The sequence below is a fragment of the Callithrix jacchus genome, chromosome 1, assembly GCF_049354715.1.
Source record: "Callithrix jacchus isolate 240 chromosome 1, calJac240_pri, whole genome shotgun sequence".
NCBI lineage: Eukaryota > Metazoa > Chordata > Mammalia > Primates > Cebidae > Callithrix > Callithrix jacchus.
Genome location: NC_133502.1, coordinates 178,513,911 through 178,539,074, shown reverse-complemented (window position 1 = coordinate 178,539,074; position 25,164 = coordinate 178,513,911). Strand labels below are relative to the sequence as shown.

At 42.4% G+C, this 25,164-nt stretch overlaps 1 protein-coding gene across 29 annotated transcripts in view; it reads left to right on the top strand.

Annotated features, from left to right (window-relative positions):
- FNBP1 (formin binding protein 1) overlaps nucleotides 1-25,164 on the top strand; it is a 160,292-nt gene that overhangs the window by 96,478 nt on the left and 38,650 nt on the right. For all 29 annotated transcript variants that reach the window (XM_009004097.5, XM_078329475.1, XM_078329460.1 and 26 more), the window contains exons 7-8: nucleotides 22,746-22,874; nucleotides 25,016-25,162. In XM_009004097.5, the coding sequence (XP_009002345.2) occupies nucleotides 22,746-22,874; nucleotides 25,016-25,162 (276 nt within the window). The remainder of the gene's footprint in view (nucleotides 1-22,745; nucleotides 22,875-25,015; nucleotides 25,163-25,164) is intronic.

Genomic DNA, 25,164 nt, shown 5'->3' with positions numbered 1-25,164 from the left:
GAGTAGCTGAGATTACAGGCATGTGTCACCACACCCAGCTAATTTTTGTGTTTTTGGTAGAGTCGGGGTTTCACCATGTTGGCCAGGCTGGTCTCCAACTCTTGGCCTCAGGTGATCCACCAGCCTGGGCCTCCCACAGTGCTGGGATTATAGGCGTGAGCCATCACACCCAGCTTTAGCCTGTTTTTCATGCTCTTCAGGATATTGTTCAAGTTCACTGTTACAAGAAAGCTCACCTGTGATTGTTTCCAAACATGAATATGCTGTGAAAGACTGCAGATAGACCAGCGAGACTCCTGGGTTATTCTAAGGTAATTCCTCCATATCAGAAGTCACATAGGCTGGGCCCGGTGGCTCACACCTATAATCCCAGCACTTTAGGAGGCCAAGGCAGGTGGATTACCTGAGGTCAGGAGTTCAGGACCAATCTGGCCAATGTGGTGAAACCCTGACTCTACTGAAAAAAAAAAAGAAAAAAAAAATTAGCCAGGCATGGTGGTGGGTGCCTGTAATCCCAGCTATGTGGGAGGTTGAGACAGAAGAATCACTTGAACCTGGGAGGCGGAGGCTGCAGTGAGCCAAGATTGCACCATTGCACTCCAGCCTGGGTGACAAGAGTAAAACTCTATCTCAAAAAACGGAAAAAGAAGTCATATAAAGCTGGGTGCAGTGGCTCGTACCTGTAATCCTAGCCCTTTGGGAGGTCAAGGCAGGAGGATCTCTTGAGCCCAGGAGTTTGAGACAGGCCTTTGCAACATAGTGAGACCTCATTTCTACAAAAACTTTTTAAAAAATTAGTCTAGCATGGTGGTGTGCACCTGGATTCCCAGCTACTCTAGAGGCTGAAATGTGAGGATCACTTGAGCCTGGGAAGTGGAGGTTGCAGTAAGCCAAGATTGTACTACTGCACTCCAGCCTGGGTGACATAGCAAGACCCTGTCTCAAAAAAATAAATAAATAATATATCCAAGACTGAGTAAAAAGAAAAAAAATAATAAAGTAGAAAACTAAATAAATAAAATTTTATAAGAAGATACAAGTCAGCTGGGCATAGTGGCTCATGCCTGTCATCCTAGCACTTTGGGAGGCTGAGGTGGGAAGAGTGCTGGAGGCTAGGAGTTCAAGACCAGCATGGCCAACATAGAGAGACCCTGTCTTTACAAAATAGCTAAGAAATTAGGCTGGGCATGGTGGCACACACCTGTAATCCCAGCACTTTGTGAGGCTGAGGCAGGCGGATCACCTGAGTCAGGGGTTTGAGACCAACCTGGTCAACATGATGAAACCCCGTCTCTACTAAAAATACAAAAATTAGCCAGGCATGGTAGCACATGTCTGTAATCCCAGCTACTCGGGAGGGGGAGGCAAGAGAATCGCTTGAACCCAGGAGGTGGAGGTTGTAGTGAGCGGGGATCGAATCACTGCACTCCAGCCTGGATGACAGATGGAGACTCCGTCTCAAAAAATAAAAAAAGATACCAATCATTAACTGAGCGCGGTGGTTTGCACCTGTAATCCCAGCTACTTAGGAGGCTGATGTAGGAGAATCTCTTGAGCTCTGGAGGTAAAGGCTGCCGTGAGCAGTGATTGCACCCCTGCACTCCAGCCTGGGTGACAGAGCAAGACCTTGTCTCAAAAAAACACGAAAAAAAAAAAGAAAAAAGAAAACAGTACAAGTCATTGCAGAGAAACCTGTGAGGTTCAGAGCAGACTGTGTGTAATTGTGAATGTGTGTTTCATGGAACTTTATCTATGGTGATGGAGGCCTAGACTAGAGGGGGTGGTCCAGGAAGCAGGCATTACCTGGGTTCATTACTAAGCTGCATTCATGTCAATTTTCAACTTGGGGTTTGGAGTCCACATGCTCTAAATTCTGGCCCTTTGTGATTCAGAAATTTCCAGGATGACTTTTTTTCTTTGTTGTTCTCTCTGAGGCCAGATCCAAGGCAGTTTAACTCTTTTTTTTAAACGGTAATTTTTAGATTATTTTATTTATTTGTTTATTTTTATTATATTTTCAGTTCTGGGGTACATGTGCAAATCGTGCAGGATTATTACACAGGTATACACATGCCATGGTGGTTTGCTGCATCCATCCCATCATCTACATTAGGTATTTCTCCTACTATTATCCTTCCCCAATCCCCCTACCCGCTGCTATCCCTCCCCTAGCTCCCTCATCCCCTAACAGGCCCCGATGTGTGATGCTCCCCTCCCTGTGTCCATGTGTTCTCATTGTTCAACACCCACTTAGGAGTGAGAACATGCAGTGTTTGGTTTTCTGTTCTTGTGTCAGTTTGCTGAGAATGACCGTTTCCAGCTTCATTCATGTTCCTGCAAAGGACATGAATTCATCCTTTTTTATGGCTGCATAGTATTCCATGATGTATATAGGCCACATTTTCTTTATCCAGTCTATCATTGATGGGCATTTGGATTGGTTCCAAGTCTTTGCTATTGCAAACAGTGCTGCAGTGAACATACATGTGCATGTGTCTTTATAACAGAACAATTTATAATCCTTTGGGTATATACCCAGTAATGGGATTGCTGGGTCAAATGGAATTTCTATTTCTAGATCCTTGAGGAATTGCCATACTGTCTAACACAATTGTTGAACTAATTTACACTCCCAACAGTGTAAAAGTGTTCCTATTTCTCCATGTCCTCTTCAGCATCTGTTGTCTCTGGATTTTTTAATATCGCCATTCTAACTGGCGTGAGATGGTATCTCAATGTAGTTTTGATTTGCATTTCTCTAATGACCAGTGATGATGAGCATTTTTTCATATGTTTCTTGGCCGCATAAATGTCTTCTTTTGAAAAGTGTCTGTTTATATCCTTTGCCCACTTTTTGATGGGGTTGTTTTTTTCTTGTAAATTTGTTTAAGTTCTTTGTAGATTGTGGGTATTAGCCCTTTGTCAGATGGGTAGATTGCAAAAATTTTTTCCCATTCTGTTGGTTGCTGGTTCACTCTAATGATTGTTTCTTTTGCTGTGCAGAAGCTCTGGAGTTTAATTAGATCCCATTTGTCTATTTTGGCTTTTGTTGCCAATGTTTTTGGCGTTTTAGTCATGAAGTCCTTGCCTACGCCTATGTCCTGAATGGTATTGCCTAGGTTTTCTTCTAGGGTTTTTATGGCGTTAGGTCTTATGTTTAAATCTTTAATCCATCTGGAGTTAATTTTTGTATAAGGTGTCAGGAAGGGGTCCAGTTTCAGCTTTCTGCATATGGCTAGCCAGTTCCCCCAACACCATTTATTAAACAGGGAATCCTTTTCCCTTCGCTTGTTTTTGTTGGGTTTGTCAAAGATCAGATGGTTGTAGATATGTGGTGTTATGTCTGAGGCCCTTGTTCTGGTTTTTTCTTGTTGCTTTTTTTTTTGCTTAGGATTGTCTTGGCTATGCAGGCTCCTTTTTGGTTCAATATGAAGTTTTAACTTTTAAAAAGTGCACTTGCTGAATCCAAAGGTGATTTTAGGACTTTGGACATGTGCTGCCAGATTGAATTGCTATCCTCAACTTTCTTACACTGGGAGCCTCATTTTGCTATTTTTATGTAAGTATCACTTACCTCCTCTCCAAGGATATGATGAATTACCCTATTCTGGCATCACTAACATTGAAGCTGAGGGAGCAGCCGTGTCTAAACATTGAAATGTTTAAGTTATTTTGCTTTGGAAATGACTTGAAACACTATAATTTCCCAAAACATTCAGTTCTTTGACTGTTCTATCAATTTTTTACTTTGTTGCCTATGAAGCCTTCCGTCAGTGTCAAGCTAACCGGAGGCAGAGTTCCAGTTCTTATCATTATTTAATGTCATCTCCCATTATGGTTTCTGACAGTCTCTCAATCTAACATGAATGTTCCCCCCTAGTTCCTGCAAATGATTAAATTATCTAATTGTATTAAAAACAGCTCCTCCTCCTTTTTTTCTAGCAGCCAGCCACACAGCACTGGGTACGGTAAGCCTGTGCTTACAAAGGCATTGCACCCATGAACTCTGTCTTTCACTTGGTGATACAGTTGATAGGAACTATAAGCATGTCTGCATTTTTTAAACTACTTCAGATCCTGAGTATAAGCCTGATTTTCTTTTCTTTTTGTGGAGTTAATGCCGAGATATGGATTGAAACCACATTTTCTTTGTTTTTGTTTTTGTTTTCTTTTTTTGACACGGAGTTTCGCTCTTGTTACCCAGGCTGGAGTGCAATGGCGCGATCTCAGCTCACCGCAATCTCCGCCTCCTGGGCTCAGGCAATTCTCCTGCCTCGGCCTCCTGAGTAGCTGGGATTACAGGCACGTGCCACCATGCCCAGCTAATTTTTTTTTGTATTTTTAGTAGAGATGGGGTTTCACCATGTTGACCAGGATGGTCTCGATCTCTTGACCTCGTGATCCACCCGCCTCGGCCTCCCAAAGTGCTGGGATTACAGGCATGAGCCACCGCGCCCAGCCATTTTCTTTGTTTTTTGAGACAGAGTCTCACTCTGTTGTCAGGCACCAGGCTGGAGTGCAGTGGCACAATCTCGGCTCACTGCAACCTCCGCCTCCGGGTTTCAAGCAATTCTCCTGCCTCAGCCTCCCTAGTAGCTGGGACTACAGGCACACTCCACCATGCCCAGCTAATTTTTGTATTTTTAGTAGAGACAGGGTTTCACCATGTTGGCCAGGATGGTCTCCATCTCTTGACCTCGTGATCCACCTGCCTCGGCCTCCCAAAGTGCTGGGATTACAGGCTTGAGCCACTGCGCCTGGCTGAAACCACATTTTCATTAGCACTGTGTTCACTGTTGTTTTGTTGTTGTTTATGTTTATTTATTTACTTTTTGTGGTGTTCGAGGTTTTGCTATGTGCCCAGGCAGGTCTCAAACTCTTGGGCTCAAGCTGTCCACGCATCTCTGCCTCCCTAAGTCTGGGATTACAGGTGTCAGCCAACGTGCCTGGCCAGGACTGTGTTCAGATCACCTCCATCAGTCCATGTCCACTGTCAGACTTCGGTTTGCTTTTGCATTGTGTTAGATGCCAGCCTGTGGCCGGAAATTTAGTAATCCCTGTAATCCCAGCACTTTGGGAGGCCTAGGTGGGTGGATCACCTGAGGTCAGGAGTTCGAGACCAGCCTGACCAACGTGGAGAAACCCCATCTCTACTAAAAATACAAAATTATCCAGGCGTGGTGGCACATCCCTATAATCTCAGCTACTCAGGAGGCTGAGGCAGAAGAACCCGGGAGGCAGAGGTTCCAGTGAACCAAGATCGTGTCATTGCACTCCAGCCTGGGCCACAAGAGTGAAACCCCATCTCAAAAAAGTAGAAAGAAAAAAATAGCAGTTTTTATCTCTGGGCAAGAGTGCAGATTTGGATGCCATGTTCCTTAGAGGAACAATGAAGATATAAAATCAACTTAATGGAACTATTATTATTGGCAATGAAAACTCAAGGAACCATGCTGTCTCTTTTCCTTCTTTGACGACTTGCTATCATCATAGAGTTTTGAAACTGACAGCTTTGAACAAGCTCGAGTGATTTGGAATTAGTTCATCTGGGTTTGTAAAAGAAGCAGTGTATGTTGGGGTAGGTTATCCTGCAGCTCATGACCCCTGTGTTTCGGTTGAAGGTGAAACAGGCTCCCCTGCCACCCTTTCCACAAGGTGGACTAGACAGCCTTACCCTCTGTTCTGTGATATTGAGAGGGAAACTGCAAAGGAACATGGGAAAATTATGCCACGTGCATCTTACTCCTGTAAAAAAGAATTAATTGATTAAAATACCAAGATAAAGTATTCTTTTTTTTCTTGAAAGAAACATTTATTTATTATCTTTATTGGTGAAACAATTTCAGACAAATCCTGAACGGGTTCTCACACTTTGAGCCTTTAGTGCAAAAGATGAAGTATTCTTTGCCATCCTTCTCAGAGGTAATTACTCTTAACCCCTTGATGTGTGTCCTTTTGAACCCTGTTAAAACAGGTGTTTTGGGCCAGGGATGGTGGCTCATGCCTGTAATCCTTGCACTTTGGGAGGCTGAGGTGGGTGGATCACCTGAGGTTAGAAGTTCAAGACCAGCCTGGACAACATGGTGAAACCCCGTCTCTACTGAAAATATAAAAATTAGCTGGGCGTGGTGGCACATGCCTGTAATTCCAGCCACTCGGGAGGCTGAGGCAGGAGAATCGCTTGAACCCAGGAGGCAGAAGTTGTAGTGAGCTGAGATCACACCATTGCACTCCAGCCTGGTGGACAGAGCAAAACTCCATTTCAAAAAAAGAAAAGCACTAAAAAAGGTGCTTTTTATTAGCAATAGCAAAGACAAATAAATTAAATAAAATAGGTATTTTGTTCGTTTGTTGAGACAGGGTCTTGCTCTGTTGCTCAAGCTGAAGTGCAGTAGTGATCACAACTTACCGCAACCTCAACCTGGTGATTCAAGTGATCCTCCTGCCTCAGCCTCCCAAGTAGCTGAGACCACAGGTGCATGCCACCATGCCCAGCTGATCTTTTTTTTTTTTTTTTTTTTTTTTTTGGTAGAGACAGGGTCTCCCTATGTGTCGCCCAAGCTGGTCTTGGAACTCCTAGCCTCAAGTTATCCTCCTGCCTCAGCTTCACAAAGTGCAGGGATAATAGGTGTGAGTCACCACACCTGACCCCAATTTTTTTTTTTTTAATTTAAGGGAATTCTAGTAGAATTATGACTTCATGGTCTTATTCTCATCTTTTAAAAAATGTAGCTCAGCCGGCACAGTGGCTCTCGCCTTTAATCCCAGCACTTTGGGAGGCCAAGGCAGGCAGGTCACTTAAGGTTGAAAGTTTGAGATCAGCCTGACCAACATGGAGAAACCCTGTCTCCACTAAAAATACAAAATTACACCTGTAATCCCAGCACTTTGGGAGGCCAAGGCGGGTGGATCACGAGGTCAAGAGATCAAGACCATCCTGGTCAACATGGTGAAACCCCGTCTCTACTAAAAATACAAAAAATTAGCTGGGCATGGTGGCGTGTGCCTGTATTCCCAGCTACTCTGGAGGCTGAAACAGGAGAATTGCCTGAACCCAGGAGGCAGAGGTTGCAGTGAGCCAAGATCGTGCCATTGCACTCCAGCCTGGGTAATAAGAGCGAAACTCCATCTCAAAAAAAAAAAAAAAAAATACAAAATACAAAATTAGTCAGGCATGCTGGTGCATGCCTATAATCACAGCTACTCAGGAGGCTGAGGCAGGAGAATCACTTGAACCCGGGAGGCGGAGGTTGCGATAAGCCGAGATTGTGCCATTGCAGTCTAGGCTGGGCAACAACAAGAGTGAAACTGTCTCAAAAAAAAGTAACTCATTAGTGAAATTCCTAAGTCCGGAAGTGTTCACATGTATTCATTCACTGCCTTGCCTGTTGTTCACTGACCATCTACTGGCAAGGTGTGCAAGTGTAGATACCAACATGTAATCACACAATTCTTGACTCTGAGGAACTTGCCTTTTGTTTTGTTTTCTTTTTTTTCCCTTTTTTTGAGATGGAGTTTTATTCTTATTGCCCAGGCTGGAGTGCAATGGCATGATCTCTGTTTACTGCAACCTCTGCCTCCTGGGTTCAGGTAATTCTCCTGCCTCAGCCTCCCTCATAGCTGGGATTACAGGCACACGCCACCACGCCTGGCTAATTTTTGTATTTTAGTAGAGACGGGGTTTTACCATGTTGGTCAGGTTGGTCTCGACCTCCTCATGACCTCAGGTGATCCACCTACCTCGGTCTCCCAAAGTGTTGGGATTACAGGCATGAGCCACTGCGCCTGGGCTGTTTTTTTTTCTAATGTTTGGTTTGCTGTATTGTGAATTTTCCTACTTGTCCACCTAAACAACTCTTGAATGGCATTCTGGTGACAAAGACTTTAAAATCAGGATTTGTCTGTCACTCTGGTTTGAAATACACCATGCTGACAAACTTGGATGAGAGACAACACCTAATGTTTGTGTTCTGATAGTGCAGCAGTGGTTTAGTGTGGTATTGCGAAGAAAAAGGAAAAGGTTATCAAAATGAATGGAATGTGAACTAATATTTCTGAACAGAGAGAACAGTGTTTTCTAAATGCATGCATTAAACTGAGTTCATCCATGTCAGGCAATGAATAATTCCCTTTCTCTAATTCTGCCTTCCCTTGTGACTGTTGGCTCTTACATAATTTCTAAATGCAAAATAGGATATTGTCTAACAGAAACTGCAGTTAGTGGTTGTAAACAGCTGCAGAAATTGTTAGTTAAGTTCAAGTTATGTTTTTAAAACTCCAGGAACAATTTCTTCCTTTTCTTATAGGTCTGGTGTCGTTTAACTGGTATGGTTCTTTTTCTGCTAGAGTCTCAGTTTATGAGCCGATGTTTTTCACCACAAGTTAACAGTGCCTCTTCATTCAAATTCATTGCAATTGATTCTGAGTATTGAATGGCCAGAGGATTTCTCTATACAGTGTGAGAAGTTTCCTTATTTCTGGCTAATTAGGAGTTTTTATTATGTAACCCAATTTGAGGATTTTTTTCTTTTTTTTTCGAGGCTGAGTTTCACTGTTGTTGCCCAGGCTGGAGTGCAATGGCACAATGGCCGAAACCTCCACCTCCCAGGTTCAAGCATTTTTCCTGCCTCAGACTCCCAAGTAGCTGGGATTACAGGCATAAGCCACCATACCTGGCTAATTTTTGTATTTTTAATAGAGATAGCGTTTCTCCATATTGGTAAGGCTGATCTCAAACTCCCGACCTCAGGTGATCTGCCTGGCCCAGCCTTCCAAAGTGCTGGAATTACAAGGCATGAGCCACCTCACCTGGCCGAGGAAATGTTTTAAAAATTAAAATCCTAACCATGAGCACTGAACAACATATCAGTTTCTTTGGGAGTTTCCATTCCATTTTTTTTTTTTTTTTTTGTATACAGTTATGATTTCTCAAAGTATTTAGCTTTGAATGTGATTTAACTTTTTTTTTTTTTTTTGAGATGGAGTCTCACTCTGTCACCCGGGCTGGAGTACAGTGGCATGAACTCGGTTCACTGCAACCTCTGTCTCCGGGGTTCAGGCGATTCTCCTGCCTCAGCCTCCTGAGTAGCTGGGACTACAGGTGTATGCCACCATGCCTGGCTAATTTTTTATTTTTACTACAGATGGGGTTTCACCACGTTGGCCAGGCTGGTCTCAAACTCCTGACCTCAGATGATCTGCCTGCCTCAGCCTCCCAAAGTGCTGGAATTACAGGCATGAGCCACCACACTTGGCCATGATTAACTTTTTAATTCTACATAGATGTCCCTGTTGTGAAGCAGAATAGGAAATCCTGAGTCATTTATGAATTAAAGTAGAATTCTGTGACATATATAACACAAAATAAAATTTCATTGCTTTTTTTTTTTTTTTTGAGACAGTCTCGCTCTGTTGCTCAGGCTGGAGTGCAGTGGCTCAATCTCAACTCACTGCAACTTCCACTTCCTGGGTTCAAGTGATTCTTATGCCTCGGCCTCTTGAAGAGCTGAAACTACAGGCATACGCCACCACATCCGGCTAATTTTTTTGAAATTTTAGTAGAGATGGGGTTTCGCCACATTGCCCAGGCTGGTCTTGAACTCCTGGGCTCAAGTGATCCTTCTGCCTTGGCCTCCCAAAGTATTGGGATTACAGGTCTGAGCCACCATGCCCAGCCTACATGTAATTTTTTATGTGTCATGTATTATATAATAGAATTTTTTTTCTTTTTTTTTTTTATTTCTAACATGGATCATAGGAAACAATATACTAGAATATTTTTAGGAGAAAAATAAAATTATAGAAAGGAATCTATGCCAATTTTAAGCAAGAATGAAGGAGGTTACTTTAAATGATTATCATTTTGATAATTATCTCAAGAAAACAAACAAAACTGAGTAGTTTAGATTTTCTTAAGTTGGAATCCGTGTTGCCAGCTCTGTGAAGCAGACAGGATGGAGCTGGTTCCATTCTAAGTGAAGCCAGCCGCGTAGCAGAGTGTTAAATTTTTTTACCATTTGGGGAAACAGTCTCTCGCTGGATGGCCACTTCAGTTATTGTACGTATAAGGAATTGTGCTATTAAACTTTTTGTTTACCATTGCTGTGGCACGGGGTCGACATCTTTATTGAACATGTTAATATCTTCATTCCCCACGTTTCTGTTTCTTCTTCTAAAATGTCTGACTCCAGTTATCTGAAGGAATTGTTCGCTGTAACAATTTAAAAAACATTTTTTTTAAAAGAGGAAGTGGTTAGTATAAATGCAGGAAATACATTTTGCAACCGCAGCTTAATCTTTTTAGGCTTAAAAAAGTTTCAAATGCTTTTCATTGCAAACAAGAGAAAAGTATACAGAATCTTATTATAAGTATTACCAAAAATGGATATTGTTACCATAACTGTTCTTTTATAAGTGGATCCATATTCAAATCAAAGATTCTAGAAAAGACATGTTTCTTATCCTCTTGTTTGTGGAGTTTATATTAACTCCTGAAAGCATAATTATTAGCAAGCCTGGGCTGGGCGCAGTGGCTCACGCCTGTAATCCCAGCACTTTGGGAGGCCAGGGCGGGAGAATCACCTGTGGTCAGGAGTTCAAGAACAGCCTGGCCAACATGGTGAAACCCCGTCTCTACTAGAAATACAAAAATTAGCTGGGCGTGGTGGTGCATGCCTGTAATCTCAGCTACTTGGAAGGCTGAGGCAGGAGAACTGCTTGAACTCAGGAGGCAGAAGTTGCAGTGAGCCAAGATCGTGCCACTGTACTCCAGCCTGGGCAACAGAGTGAGACTCCATATCAAAAAACAAAAACAAGCCTGTAGTTAATGTGCCAAATAGCAGTAAAGCAGAGTAGCATGGCAGGTCATTCTCATACCTAGATCGGAAGGCAGAAACGAAGACATGAATTCCCTGAAATGTACGTGTTTATTTGTGTGTGCGTTTAGCTTCAACACTTGGCACTTAGAACTGTCCTAAAGGATTTTTTATGGTAAGTCATTTAATAAGGTCTTTTAATTTTCAGTGAGTGTAAATGGCCTAGCCCATGGCCAGGAGCTTGTTCCTGATCTTTATATTATGTGGAAGTGGGTTCAAATCTTGTTTCTATCACTTACAAATGGCATGACATGTGGCAACTTACGTCGTCTCTGGTTCCTGTGCTGTACATAAGGATGCGATTCTGCACCTCAAGGGCTGGGTATGAGATTTCAGTGGTGTGTGATGTATGTACAGTGGCCTATTTTTGGACTGCAGTTAATTGGCTGACACTGTTATTACCATCTGTATTTTGCCTGTGTCCTTCTCCTTGGATTACTTCTGCCTCCTCCCTCCTCATTTCTTCCCTTTCAATCGACTTTTTTTGAGATGGGAGTTTCACTCTTGTTGCCTAGGCTGGAGCGCATTGGCATCATCTCAGCTGCAACCTCCACCTCCCAGGTTCAAATGATTCTGCCTCACCCTCTCAATGTAGCTGGGATTACAGGTGCCCGCCACCATGCCTGGCTAATTTTTATATTTTTAGTAGAAACAGGGTTTTGCCATATCACCCAGGGTGGTCTTGGACTCCTGGCCTCATGTGATCCACCCGCCTTGGCCTCCCAAAGTGCTGGGATTACAGGTATCAGCCACCGCGCCCGGCCTTCACTTCTTTTTCATAGATTTCATTTCCTATATATTACATATTGTGTAACTGTGTCATGTCAGCTACTTCATGAAGTGTCTTCAAATTATTCTGCTGTTTAACTCATCTGTTGAGTTTTTAAATGTCAGTGACTGTATTTTTGATTTCTACAAGTTCCATTTTATTCTTTTGCAGGTATACCTGATCTATGTTTATCACATCTTATTTTTTTATCATTCCTGTTGCATCTTTCACTTCCTTAATCCTTCAAAATGTCCTTGTTTTGTTGTCATTGTTGTTTTCTTGCTGTTTTTGAGAGAGGGTCTTATTCTGTCACCTAAGCCCAGGCTGAAGTACAGTGGGACAATCATAGCTCACTACAGCCTTGAGCTCCTGGGCTCAAGTGCCACCTCGGCCTCCGGAGTAGCTAGGACTACAGGTGTATACCACTATGCCGTGCTTATTTTTAAATTTTTTGTAGTAATGGGGTCTCACTGCCAGGCATAGTGGCTCACGCATGTAATCCCAGTACTTTGGGAGGCGGAGGCAGGCGGATCACGAGGTCAAGAGATGGAGACCATCTGGCCAACACGGTGAAACCCCGTCTTTACTAAAAATGGGCATGGCGGCGTGAGCCTGTAGTCCCAGCTTCTCGGGAGGCAGCGTCAGGAGAATCACTTGAATCCAGGAAGCGGAAGATGTAGTGAGCAGAGATTGTGCCGCTGCACTCCAGCCCGCCAGAGTGAGACTCCGTCTACAAAAAAAAAAAAAAGAAAAGAAAAAGAAAAATGAAATGGGGGTCTCACTATGTTACCTAGGCTGGTCTCAAACTCCTGGCTTCAAGTGGTCCTCCCACATCAGCCTCCTAAAATGCTGGGATTATAGGCATGAGCCGCTGTGCCTGATGTTGTTTTTATGTTTTCTTTCAGATTGTTCTTTTAGCTCAGGTTCTTACCGTAATTATTTTTCTCACTGTTGCATCAGCTCTCATGGTGGTTTATTTCCTTGTGCATTTTTATTATTATTACCTTTTTTGTCTAAGCATAACTTCAATAGAGATTTTTTTTTCTCTGGGAATCTTATAAAAACAGGATTGTAGAATTATCCCCCCAGTGAGGTTTTATGGTGTTTCTGCCAGACAACCTGGAACTAATTTTTATGTTAATTTCTTGGCTTGGGGATTCTTGCACCATCTGTACTAGCACAGACTGGAGCTTTTGTGTTTTAGAAGACACTCTTCCCCCACTCCACAGCTTGAGACCTACATAAGCTTCCTGGTCTTCTGCGGTCACGAGGAGTTTCTCCAGTTATTTCTCATCTAAAGGAAAGAAGACAGAACTAACATTGAGGTTAATGTAGGAAGGGCTTACAGCCTTACATCTTTACCTCATGGATATATATTATGGGATAACATGTGCAAGATTTTTGTTGTTGTTGTTGTTGTTTTTATTTTTGCTTATTTTGAGATGAAGTTTTGCTCTTGTTGCCCAGGCATGATCTCGGCTCACTGTGACCTCCACCTCCCAGGTTCAAGCGATTCTCCTGCCTCAGCCTCCCAAGTAGCTGGGAGTAAAGGCGCAGGCCACTGCCCCTGGCTAATTTTTGTATTTTTAGTATGGATGGGGGTTTCATCATATTGCTCAGGCTGGTCTCAAACTCCTGACCTCAGGCGATCTGCCTGCCTCGGCCTCCCAAAGTGCTGGGATTATAGGCGTGAGCCGCCGCACCCAGCCAAGATTTTTCATATTAAGCATTCTCGATTAAGCATCTCTTGTGACTGGAGACTAAGGGTGAATAGCTGCTAATCACCAGATACCTCAGATTTATCCGGAAATGGAAGTATGTAATTTCATTTCTTTCCCTGAGTTATGTAACATGACTCATTTATTTACACTACTAAGGAACATATCTTTTCTAGAACTGCATTTATACAGTGTTTTAAGCATTTCTGCTCATCATAATAACTCCACAGCAGTAGAGAATGGTGATCATATGGACATTAACTTTTAGCTGGAATCCTGCCTGTTATCTTTAGCTGTATATCTTGCAAGAATATGAAACCTTGCAAGTCTCATATTCTAGGGTGAGGTTATTTATGAAGGAGAGAAGGGAAAGGAATAATAATTTCAGGCTGGACATGGTGGCTTATGCCTGTAATCCCAGCACTTTGGGAGGCTGAGGTGGGTGAATCACCTGAGGTCAGGAGTTCGAGACCAGCCTGGCCATCATGGTGAAACCCCGTCTCTACTAAAAGTACAAAAATTAGCCAGGAGTGGTGGCAGGTGCCTGTAATTCCAGCTACTTGGGAGGCTGAAACAGGAGAATTGCTTGAATCTGGGGGGTGGAGGTTGCAGTGAGCTGAGATCATGCCACCGCACTCCAGCCTAGGTGACGAGCAATACTCCATCTCAAAAATAAAAATCATAATCAATTTCAAACCTACCATAATGGTAGGGAGGAGAAGGAAGCCAAGTCTTAGAAACCATCATTTACATCTTAGCAACATCTCTAAGCACGTGCTGAATTTCTTCCACCAGCCTGCCTTGGAGGCTTGCCAACATCGTGATGAAAAATATCAGTATTGGCCTTTCTCCTTCAGCAGAAATTGTCACTCACCTTGAGTAAATAGATATTTCAGATCAGGCACCCAGAACATAGGGAAACAGAAGGTCTTTTCTTAAAACTGCTTAGCAAGTGAATGACCCATGTGGGATTGAGATGCTGGTCTCACTAGCTATCTTTCCGTATTCTCTCCTTCTATTGCAGTGGCCTTCCACCTACAATACTGGAGCGAGAAAGTTGTAAGACTGTTTTTTAAAAAAAAAAAAAAGAAAGAAAAAACTCAGGAAATTGCTGGAATAGTTCAAGCATATTTCTTTGGTTAACTTATTTTGAAGTTTTTCTCTGTTTTCTATTCTAGCTGCCCTTATAATTTATCAAAGACAGACTCATTGTTTTGGCAAGCTCCCTGCCTGGAAGTCTCCAACAGAAACTCACAGCACTCTATCTGAATAGGAATTTTTTAATGCATTCTTAGTCTTGAAATTGAAAATGTATTCTAGATGCAACAGTTTGCTGGAAAATTTAAACAATGCCGTTTATCATACAACAACGTTGCTCCGGACAAAGAGCTTTTTCATTTCTTCCTTTGCTAGTGTCCCTTCTACTCCATTAGCTTTTCAGAGCTTTTTTTCCCCCCCAGTTAATTAATTAATTTATTTTTTGAGGTCTTACTCTGTCACCTAGGCTGGAGTGCAGTGGCATGATCTCGGCTCACTGCAATCTCTGCCTCCTGGGTTCAAGCAATTCTCCTGCCTCAGCCTCCTAGTAGCAGGGATTATAGGCACACACCACCACACTGGCCTAATTTTTGTATTTTTTAGTAGAGACATGGTTTCACCATGTTGGCCAGGCTGGTGTCAAACTCTTCGCCCTCAAGTGATATGCCCACCTCAGCCTCACAAAATGGTGGGATTACAGGCATGAGCCACTGTGCCTAGCCTTTTTAAAAACTTGGTTAACTTATAAATTATATAAAGCATATTTCTTTGGTTAACTTATCTTGAAAAACTTATTAAAGTTTTTCTGATTTGTGTTTTAACTGCCCTTACAAATTTGTCAAAGACAAACTCTGATAAACTTGAAAAATTATGAAAAGTTATATATACATTTACTTCGTCTTATTAGATACTACTTTACATTGTTAAAACAAGGGTGTGACATAATATTAAACCAATCATTTGTTTGTTTCAAATTATTTTAGATTATTGGCTATTATAAACAGCTCTGATGGATATCTTTTGTTATATCATTAGGATAAATTTTCAGAAGCAGATAATTTCTGGGTCAAAGATTAGAGTAAAATTCTTTTTTTTTTTTTTTTTTTTTTTTTTGAGACAGAATCTTACTCTGTCCTCCAGGCTGGAGTGCAGTGACACGATCTCGGCTCACTGCAGCCTCTGCCTTCTGGGTTCAAGCAATTCTCCTGCCTCAGCCTCCCAAGTAGCTGGGACTACAGGTGTATGCCCCCATACTTGGATAATTTTTGTATTTTTAGTAGAGACAGGGTTTCACCATGTTGGCCAGGCTGGTCTTGGGCTCTTGACCTCAGGTGATCACCTGCCTCAGCCTCCCAAAGTGTTGGGATTATAGGCGTGAGCTACTGCACCTGGGCATTAGTTTTATTCCTAACCATTGACAAATCCTAGAGAAATGCTAATAGGATTTTCATGAATTTCATACAGGTTGCTCTTTTTTCTGTTCTCAAAATACCTAGAAATAGAAAATAATATCCAGCGGCCTCTACCTCATTTGTGTGCTATGAAAATCTCATTTACCTGGCCACTGCTGGAAGTCACGATCCTCTAGTGGTTTTCAGGAGAGGGAATGTGCGGAAACTTTTATTTCTTAAACCATACAATTCTATACATTTGAATTCTCTACAGCAAACATTTTTTTTAAGCAGGAGAGAAAAGAACAAAAGGTGACCAGATAACCCAAGTTTAATTTTGTCCACAAAATGAGGTCTGTGGCTCAGGTAGTTTGGGGAGGAGGGAATCGGGATCAGGGAGGGTGTGCTGGATTCTTGCTGTGCCCCCAGCCTCTGGGTGCCTGCCAGGCCCATCTGCCAGTCAGGAGGAGCTGCTGCAGGATGCTGCTCACTGAATAATGATTACAGGCATCCTCTCTGGGAACAAAATAGTACGTTCTTAGAGGAAAGGGGATAAAATCTAAACTAAGCTCCCTTCTCCATCCAGCCTAAAATATAATTGGTCTCTTCTTATGATAACGGTGACATAAAATGCTAAACATGCAGCCGTTCTGAAAAACATTGACTGTTGTTTGGGCTACCAGTGATACTGTAAAATATTCCACATGGCTCTCCCCAAACTTTCGGTGACAAAAGATGGCCATTTATAATTAGTTATATCCTTTCAACAAAGGAAAACTGGCTTTCCAAAAGCTCTGGAGACTGCTGCTTTAAGTATTAGGTTGCTGCAAAAGTAATTGTGGTTTTTGCCCTTCCATTCAAATGACAAAAACGGCAGTTACTTTTGCACCAACCTATAGTTTGTCATTGAAGGAACAGCAGTGTAGAAAATCGAGAGATCTGGGGCCACATTCAAAAAGTTAGTCTCATTATTTATTCATTGGATCAATGTATAAATAGAACCAGCCTATATTTGCTCATCTGGTTAAAAGGTCAAAGGCCATCAGGCTTGAAAAATGATGCAAGAGGGCTGGGCGCAGCAGCTCACACCTGTAATCCCAGCACTGGGATTACACTGCTGAGGTGGGCCGATCATGAGCTCAAGAGATCTAGACCATCCTGGCTAACAAGGTGAAATCCCATCTCTACTAAAAATGCAAAAATTAGCCTGTGTGGTGGCGGGCACCTGTGATCCCAGGTACTCGGAAGCCTCAGGCCAGAGAATCGCTTGAACCTGAGAGGCGGAGGTTGCAGTTAACTGAGATTGTGCCACAGCACTCCAGCCTGCGGGACACAATGAGACTGTCTCAAAAAAAGAAAAAAAATTTGATGCAGGAGTATGACTTGGTAAGATGCAAGGTTATAACTTAGTTATAACCTTGTACCTGTGTGAAATGAGCAAGTTTCTTAGTGCACTTGTACTCTCTACTTACGGCAATTGAGACACTGCCAAAAGTGTTATTGTCCTTAATATTTTAAATTATTAAGGAAAAAGTAATATTGAATTAAACAGGCCTGGCATGGTGGCTCACACCCATAATCCCAGCACTTGGGGAGGCTCAGGTAAGAGGGTGGCATGAGCCCAGGAGTTTGAGGCTGCAGTGAGCTATGATGGTGCCACTGCAGTCCAGTCTGGTGACAGAGAGAGACCCTGTCTAAAAAAAAGAAAAAAAATGAGCTAAACAGGAAATAGCTACACATTTGGGCCATGCTAATAATCTAAATTTAGCTAACTGAATGGATGACAGTATTTTTGTCTTTAATAGAATTTCAAAATTTGGGCTACAGTTCAGTTTCTAAAATATTATTTTCTTTATTTAGAAATTGCAACTCTGACCTTTTAGGCAATATGACTTAACTTCCATAATGATGTTGACAATGGACTATGTTAAGAATTACCAAGAAGTGGGCCGGGCTTGGTGGCTCATGTCTGTAATTCCAGTGCTTTGGGAGGCAGAGGCAGGCGGATCACTTGAGGTCAGGAGTTCAAGACCAGTATCTCTACTAAAAATATAAAAATTAGCTGGGCGTGGTGGTACATGCCTGTAATCCCAGCTACTTAGGAAGCTGAGGCTGGAGAATCCATTGAACCTGGGACAAGGAGGTTGCAGTGAGCCAAGATTGTGCCACTGCACTCCAGCCTGGGCAACAGAGCAAGATTCCCTCTCAAAAAACTAAAAAAAAAAAAAAAAAAAGGGATTACCAAGAAGTGAAGTCATATATAAGCAATACATCCTTAGGCCTATTTGGATTTATTTGAGGGAGATTCCCAAGGGTTTGTCAAAAAATTATCAAGTTTAAATTCTTTCTGTTAGACAACAAAGGTGGTATAGATCTGATTCTAAGATGTCTGTGACACCCAGCCTAGGCAGCGGAATTATCCTGGAATTTTTAGAAAATTATCTCGAAATTCTGTGACACTGAGTCATTGAAAGTAAAACAAAACAAGCCAACTCTGTACATCTTCCTTCCCTGCAGTGATGTTGCTGTAAGATGCAGTATCTTTTATTCTCAGAATGGGAAACTTAATGTAATTGAAAGAATAGCTTCTGGCCTGGTTTAGAATGGAAATACTATCTCTTTGAGGTAATGGTTTTTATTTTTAGACTGACTTATAAAAAGAGATGAGGAGTCGTGATGCTTATTAGCTCCAGTTAGTCCTAGACATTAGGAGATAGTCTGCAAGATATCGTTAACAGTTACTCCAAGTACGTTCTTGAAAATACAAGATATTTTAAAGGTATTTTTGTCATAATGAGTAATTGATTCAACACTAGCGTTAGAGAAAGACTCTTAAGTTCCATTGCTAAATAAACAGTTTACTAAACAGAAATAGATTTTCCATAGTGAAACTTGGTTAGAACAATGGTGCATTCCTAGGCCAGAGTTTCAAAAGTGGCTGTTAATTCAAAGCAGCTGGATTGAGGGACGGAGAAAAAGTCCTGTCTTTCTGCTGCGGCTTTACAGAATTTGATATATCACAATATTTCGCTGTTTTTTGAAGGTTTCCCTATAGTTTTAGAGAGCGAGAGTGAGTGAGAGGTGTAGAAATAGGCCCTTGCAATCGTATGTCCAATCTTTTGCATGGAAGAAAAACTCCCAAAGAGACAACATTCCTTTAACATAAAAGGCAGACCTGTTCTCTCTAAAATATACTTCTTTGATTTATTTTCTACACATCTCACTTTCTAGGCTGGACTATAGACATGTCAGTCCTTACTTGGCGTCTTCCCCCATTCACGTCTAGGGCTCTTGTTATGCTTTCAGGGTTACTGCATAGAAACAAGGCAAATGGCATCATGAATCTATTAGGAGGTAATAAGCTTACAGAAGGAATTATGCAGCTACAGCTAAAACATGATTAGGGATTCTGTGGAGCTACAGGAAGAAGATCACAGTCGTTTCCGACCAAATGGTGCTGGGGTACTGGTGGCACCAGCTTTCATAGGTAAAAAATTCTACTTGGGTAAATATTCTAAAATATTGGTGTGAGTGAATTTATTGTTGGGAAGCTTTTATCTGCTCGTGTGGGATGTGTGTATATGTGTGTGCGTGTAAATACATACGTATTCTATATGATGATGGCTTTCTGATGTGATGCCGTTTCAGAACAGTTATTTTTAAAACTCACTTAGATAGGCGCTCCAAAATAATGAGGAAACTGTCTCCTGACCTCTTACTGTTTTGTTTTGTTTTGTGAGGCAGAGTTTCGCTCTTGTTGCCCAGGCTGGAGTGCAATGGTGCAGTCTTGGCCCACCTCTACCTCCTGGGACAATTCAAGCGATTCTCCTGCCTCAGCTTCCCAAGTAGCTGGGATTAAAGGCATGTGCCACCACACCCAGCTAATATTGTATTTTTAGTAGAGACAGGGTTTCTCCATGTTGGTCAGCCTGGTCTTGACCTCCTGACCTCAGGTGATTCGCCTGCCTCAGCCTCCCAAAGTTCTGGGATTATAGGCATGAACCACCACACCCAGCCCTCTTACTGTTCTTTACAGAAGAGATGAAGAAAACCCCCACCGGATTTTTGTGAGACTTTCTGAGGAAAGCCTGTGAATAAAATAGAGACTATTTTAGAAATTTGAGGTTACATGGGAATTTTTTTTAACCTTCATAACAAAATGATACACAATGAAATGTCAGCAGCTGAAGAGTTAATAGGGTATTTGTGCTGGACGGGTTCGGGGAACAGATGGAATGCATGTAGGTGGGAAAGCTATTATTTAAACAGAGGAGGGCTACTGTGTATTGGAAGGGGGTGGATTTTTGGGGGTAGCCGAGTACTTAACATTTTGAGGCTAGACAAATATATTTACTAGTGGACACAGGAAGAAGCGGACGCCAAGGCATATGGTCAGGAAGGGAGTTAACAGGCCACCAACAAAGAGGAAGAATGTGGCAGCTGAAATGCACTGAGGGTAGATGACAAGAGGATAAAATGGCACCGAGAGATCAAAAGGCCTTAAGAAACTCAAAAAGCCTCCGTCGTAAGGAAGTGCGTTTGGAAACACTGAAACTGTTACCTTCATTTGGGAAGTGTTCGTGTGTGAATAGGGAAGAAAAGAAAGGAAGCAACTGTGAATTACCTTAGGCTTTCACCAGATGCTGTGAGTCAAATGTGTGAAGTGAAATTCAGGTTAAGCCTTCAAGTCACATAGGCAGGAAACCAATAAAGAACATGGACACAAAAAAGAGGTCGATACTAGATGTTCCCGTCAAGCAGAAAGTGGAACAACCTCAGCATTCCCCTTCGGGTTGACATTTGAATGTTTCTCTGTGTTTCTTTGCTTCCTTTCTTTCTCTCTTTTTCTTTCTTCCTCCCTTTCTCTCTCTCCTTCCTTCCTTCCTTCCTTTTTTGCTTTCCTTTTGTCTTTTTCTTATCTTTTGATTTTCTCTCTTTCATGATTAGATCTTAATTTTCTCATTTTTTTGGTTTGTTTGTGTGATGTTTTGTTTTGTTTCATTTTGTTTTTTGAAACAGAGTCTTGCTCTGTTGCCCAGGCTGGAGTGCAGTGGTAGCAGTCTCAGTTCACTGTAGCCTCAGCCTCCAGGCTCACGCAGTCCTCCTGCTTCAGCCTCCTTAAGTAGGTAGGACTACAGGGCACACCACCATGACCGGCTAATTTTTGTGTTTTTTGTAGAGAGAGGAGTCTCACCATGTTGCCCAGGCTGGTCTCGATCTCCTGGGCTCAAGCAAATCTGCCCACCCAAGCCTCCCCTAGAGCTGGGATGACAGGCACGATCTACCACACCCAGCCGGATCTTAACTTTCTATAACATTGGTTCAGTAAAACAAAATGAAAACAAGCAAACAAATAGTTGCCCTGGTTATATTGGAAGACAGCCCATCTCCTGTTGTGTTTTTGGCTCAATGCATTGAGTTTGCCAGGTCACCGAAAGACCAAAAACTGTATCTTCATCTGGCAGGAGGTAGTTTTTTGCCTTGTGTGGACCTCAAATTGTGTAAGAGATTCACGAGATTGTATTTTTCAAGATAGTGCCACAGTGCTCTATGAATTCGCAGTGCTCTATGAATTCACAGCGTGAGCTCTGGTACTTCTGGATGACTTTAGAGTTTGTAGACATTCCTGTTTGAGCTTTAAAGTCAATTCTGCAACTAGTCAACAATTGTTGCCCCCTTTTTAGGTATGGGATTAATCACAATATGAATTAGAAGAGAAAAACAAAGTAGTAAGTTTTATTATTTTTTAGGAGAAAAACAATGTAGTAAAACATATCGGACCGTCAAAAAACATAAAAAAGCATAAAGAAGGTACCATACTTACTGCCTCTTTAACATATATGCTAAAAATAAGCATGGTAGAGAGCTTCAGAAAGGTCTACTTCAGTCAGTGGTTTATATGCCTTTTTCATGAATCCCATTGAGAACTGGGTTTAAAAATGTATGGATTTCCCAGCCGGGCCCCGTGGTTCACAGTGATAATCCCAGCACTTTGGGAGGCTGAGGCGGGTGGATTGCTTGAGTCAAGGAGTTCAAGACCAGCCTCGGCAATGTGGTGAGACCTCTTCGCTACAAAAAAAATACAAAACTTAGCCGAGCATGGTGGCACATGCCTGTAGTCCCAGCTACTCAGGAAACTGAGGTAAAAGGATTGCTTGAACCCAGGAGGTTGAGGCTGCAGTGAGCCGGGATCGTGCCACTGTACTCCAGCCTGGGTGATAGAGCGAGACCCTGTCTTGACAAAAAAAAAAAAAAAAATTTATAGATTTCTCATCCCCTCAAAAAAAATATATGTGGCTGGGTGAGGTGGCTCACGCCTGTAATCCCAGCACTTTGGGAGGCCAAGGCGGGCGGATCATGAGGTCAAGAGATAGAGGCCATCCTGGCCAACATGGTGAAACCCCATCTCTACTAAAAAACACAAAAATCAGCTGGGTGTGGTGGCGTGTGCCTGTAGTCCCAGCTACTCGGGAGGCTGAGGCAGGAGAATTGCTTGAACCCAGGAGGCGGAGATTGCAGTGAGCCAAGATTGTGCCATTGCACTCCAGCTTGGCGCCTGGCGAAAAAATGAGACTCTGTCTCAGAAAAAAAAAAAAAAAAAAGAAATGTGTGTATGAGCAAAGGTTCCCACAAAGAAATTTAATCCCGAGATGAATCAATAAACTTTGCAAACTAACATAAATATATGCATTGGCCCAAGTGGAGACCATATAGAATCGCATGTCAAACTAGAAGGTGCACACCACGTGAAAACAATAGGGAATGGTGGAGTTCTGTGCAAACTAGGATGCACGTTGCCTACCTAAAGTAAATTCAATTTGAGAACATTAAAAAATAGCACCTGCTAAATAGATTTGAGGTAAATGTGGCCCTGGGCATCCCAGTGCTCGGTTCTAGGCTGCTATTGATTGCAGCCAGGCTTTTATTGATGATGTATTCATGTTTTTGCCCTAAGGCCCGACAGCAAGCTCAAATACGTCACCAAATGGCAGAGGACAGCAAAGCAGATTACTCATCCATTCTCCAGAAATTCAACCATGAGCAGCATGAATATTACCATACTCACATCCCCAACATCTTCCAGGTAAGTCCTGAACACCTCTCAGATTTTGTGCTTTATGCTCTGCTTTCCTTAGAAAGACCATGCTCTGAATCATGGTTGCTGGGTTTGTATTATGAGTCTTTGTATAATTCCAAATTTCCACTAAGTCTTTTTCTTTTCTCTTTTTTGTGAGACAGAGTCTTGCTCTTGCTCTGTCACCCAGGCTGGAGTGCAGCTAAAGTGCAATGGTGTGATCTTGGCTCACTGCAAACTCTGCCTCTTGGGTTCAAGTGACTCTCCTTCCTCAACCTCCCAAGTAGCTGGGACTACAGGTGCACACCACCACACCTGGCTAATTTTTGTATTTTTAGAAGAGCTGTTAGCCAAGCTGGTCTCCAAGTCCTGACCTGAGATGATCCACCTGGCTTGGCCTCCCAAAGTGCTGGGATTACAGACCTGAGCCTGCACCAGGCCCCCTTTTTTTTTTTTGAGACAGTCTCACTCTGTTGCCCAGGCTGGAATGCAGTGCACAATCATGACCCACTGCAGCTTTGAACTCCTGGGCTCAAGGGATCAAGGGATTCTCCGACTTCAGCCTCCTAAGTAGCTGGGACTACAGACATGCACCACGAGGCCCTGCTAATTTTTAAAGTTTTTGTAGAGATAGGTTCTTGCTATGTTGCCCAGGATGGCCTCAAAGTCCTGGACTCAAGCAATTCTCTGGCCTTGGCCTCCCAAAGTGCTAGGATTACAGGCATGATAAATCATTTTTTAAAGCATCTAGATCAAGCATTGACTAGCACTATGAATGAAATATAATCCCAAGATTAATCAATAAACTTTGCAAACTTCCATAGTTTGCACCTACAGCCAATTATTTGTCAGTCTTAAACTATGATTCTCTGATTAATGTCTTTGCTAAAGGGATGATTGTGGTTATAAAAATGCCAGTTTAGGCTTGGCACGGTGGCTCAGACCTATAATCCCAGCTCTTTGGGAGGCTGAGGTGGGTGGGTCACGAGGTCAGGAGTTCCATCCCAGTCTGACCAACATGGTGAAACCCTGCCTCTACTAAAAATACATAAATTAGCTGGATGTGGTGGCACGTACCTGTAATCCCAGCTACTCACGAGGCTAAGGCAGGAGAATCACTTGAACCCAGGAGGCAGAGGTTGCAGTGAGCCAAGATTGCGCCACTGCACTCCAGCCTGGGCAACAGAGCAAGACAATGTATCAAAAAAAAAAAAGCCAGCTTAACTAGAGAAGTAAAAGCAGCATTCGTAGAGTTGTTGGATTTGAACAGGACAGTTCTTTCTTTTGGATTGTTTTCTTTTGCCCGTGTTAGGTTGTCAAAAATGGTATGAGAAAAGATAGGCATATGTTCTTCCATTTTACAGATCTTTTGCAACTTTGAGTCCAACTGTAAAAAAGAATAATAAATATTTGCTTCTTAGTGTCTACACACACAGCAAACAAGTACTTCCAAATGACAGTTGGAAGGTATGCCCACCTGTGTTGGGTTCAGACGGTTAACTAAATACTGTGCTTTTGGTATTTAGTAGTTAGTAGATTAAAGATGGAGAAAATGTTTGCAGTGGACTACAAATAGTGTTAATAATAAAGCTGTTGGCCATGATGGGTGGCTCATGCCTGTAATCCCAGCACTTTGGAGGCGTAGGTGGGTAGATCACCTGAGGTAAGGAGTTGGAGACCAGCCTGGCCAAGATGGTGAAACCCCATCTCTACTAAAAATGCAAAAAATTAGCCAGATGTGGTGGCAGGTGCCTGTAATCCCAGCTTCTTGGGAGGCTGAGGCAGGAGAATCGCTGGTACCTGGGAGGTGGTGGTGGCAGTGAGCTGAGATCACACCATTGCACCCCAACCTGGGCAAAAGAGCAAAACTCTATCTCAAAAAAACAACAGAAAAACTATTGAGTTTGGCATTCTTACTAACATTAGAATGGAATTGTACAAAACATATATTTAGGTAGCCTAACATGCCTAACAGTTTATAAAATCAGTGTACAGCTGGCTAATATGGAGGCACTGTACACTTATGGCCATGCTAACTCTAACCCGTTTTTCCTCATAGAGAACTCATTAGAGGTAACAATGCTGCCAGAAAACAACTTCATTTAATAATCATGGACCAGACTGACTTTATACAAAATCTAATGTTGCAGAAAATACAAGAGATGGAGGAAAGGAGGATAGTGAGGATTGGAGACTCCATGAAGACGTATGCAGAGGTTGATCGGCAGGTGATACCCATCATTGGGAAGTGCTTGGATGGAATAGTAAAAGCAGCCGAGTCCATTGATCAGAAAAATGT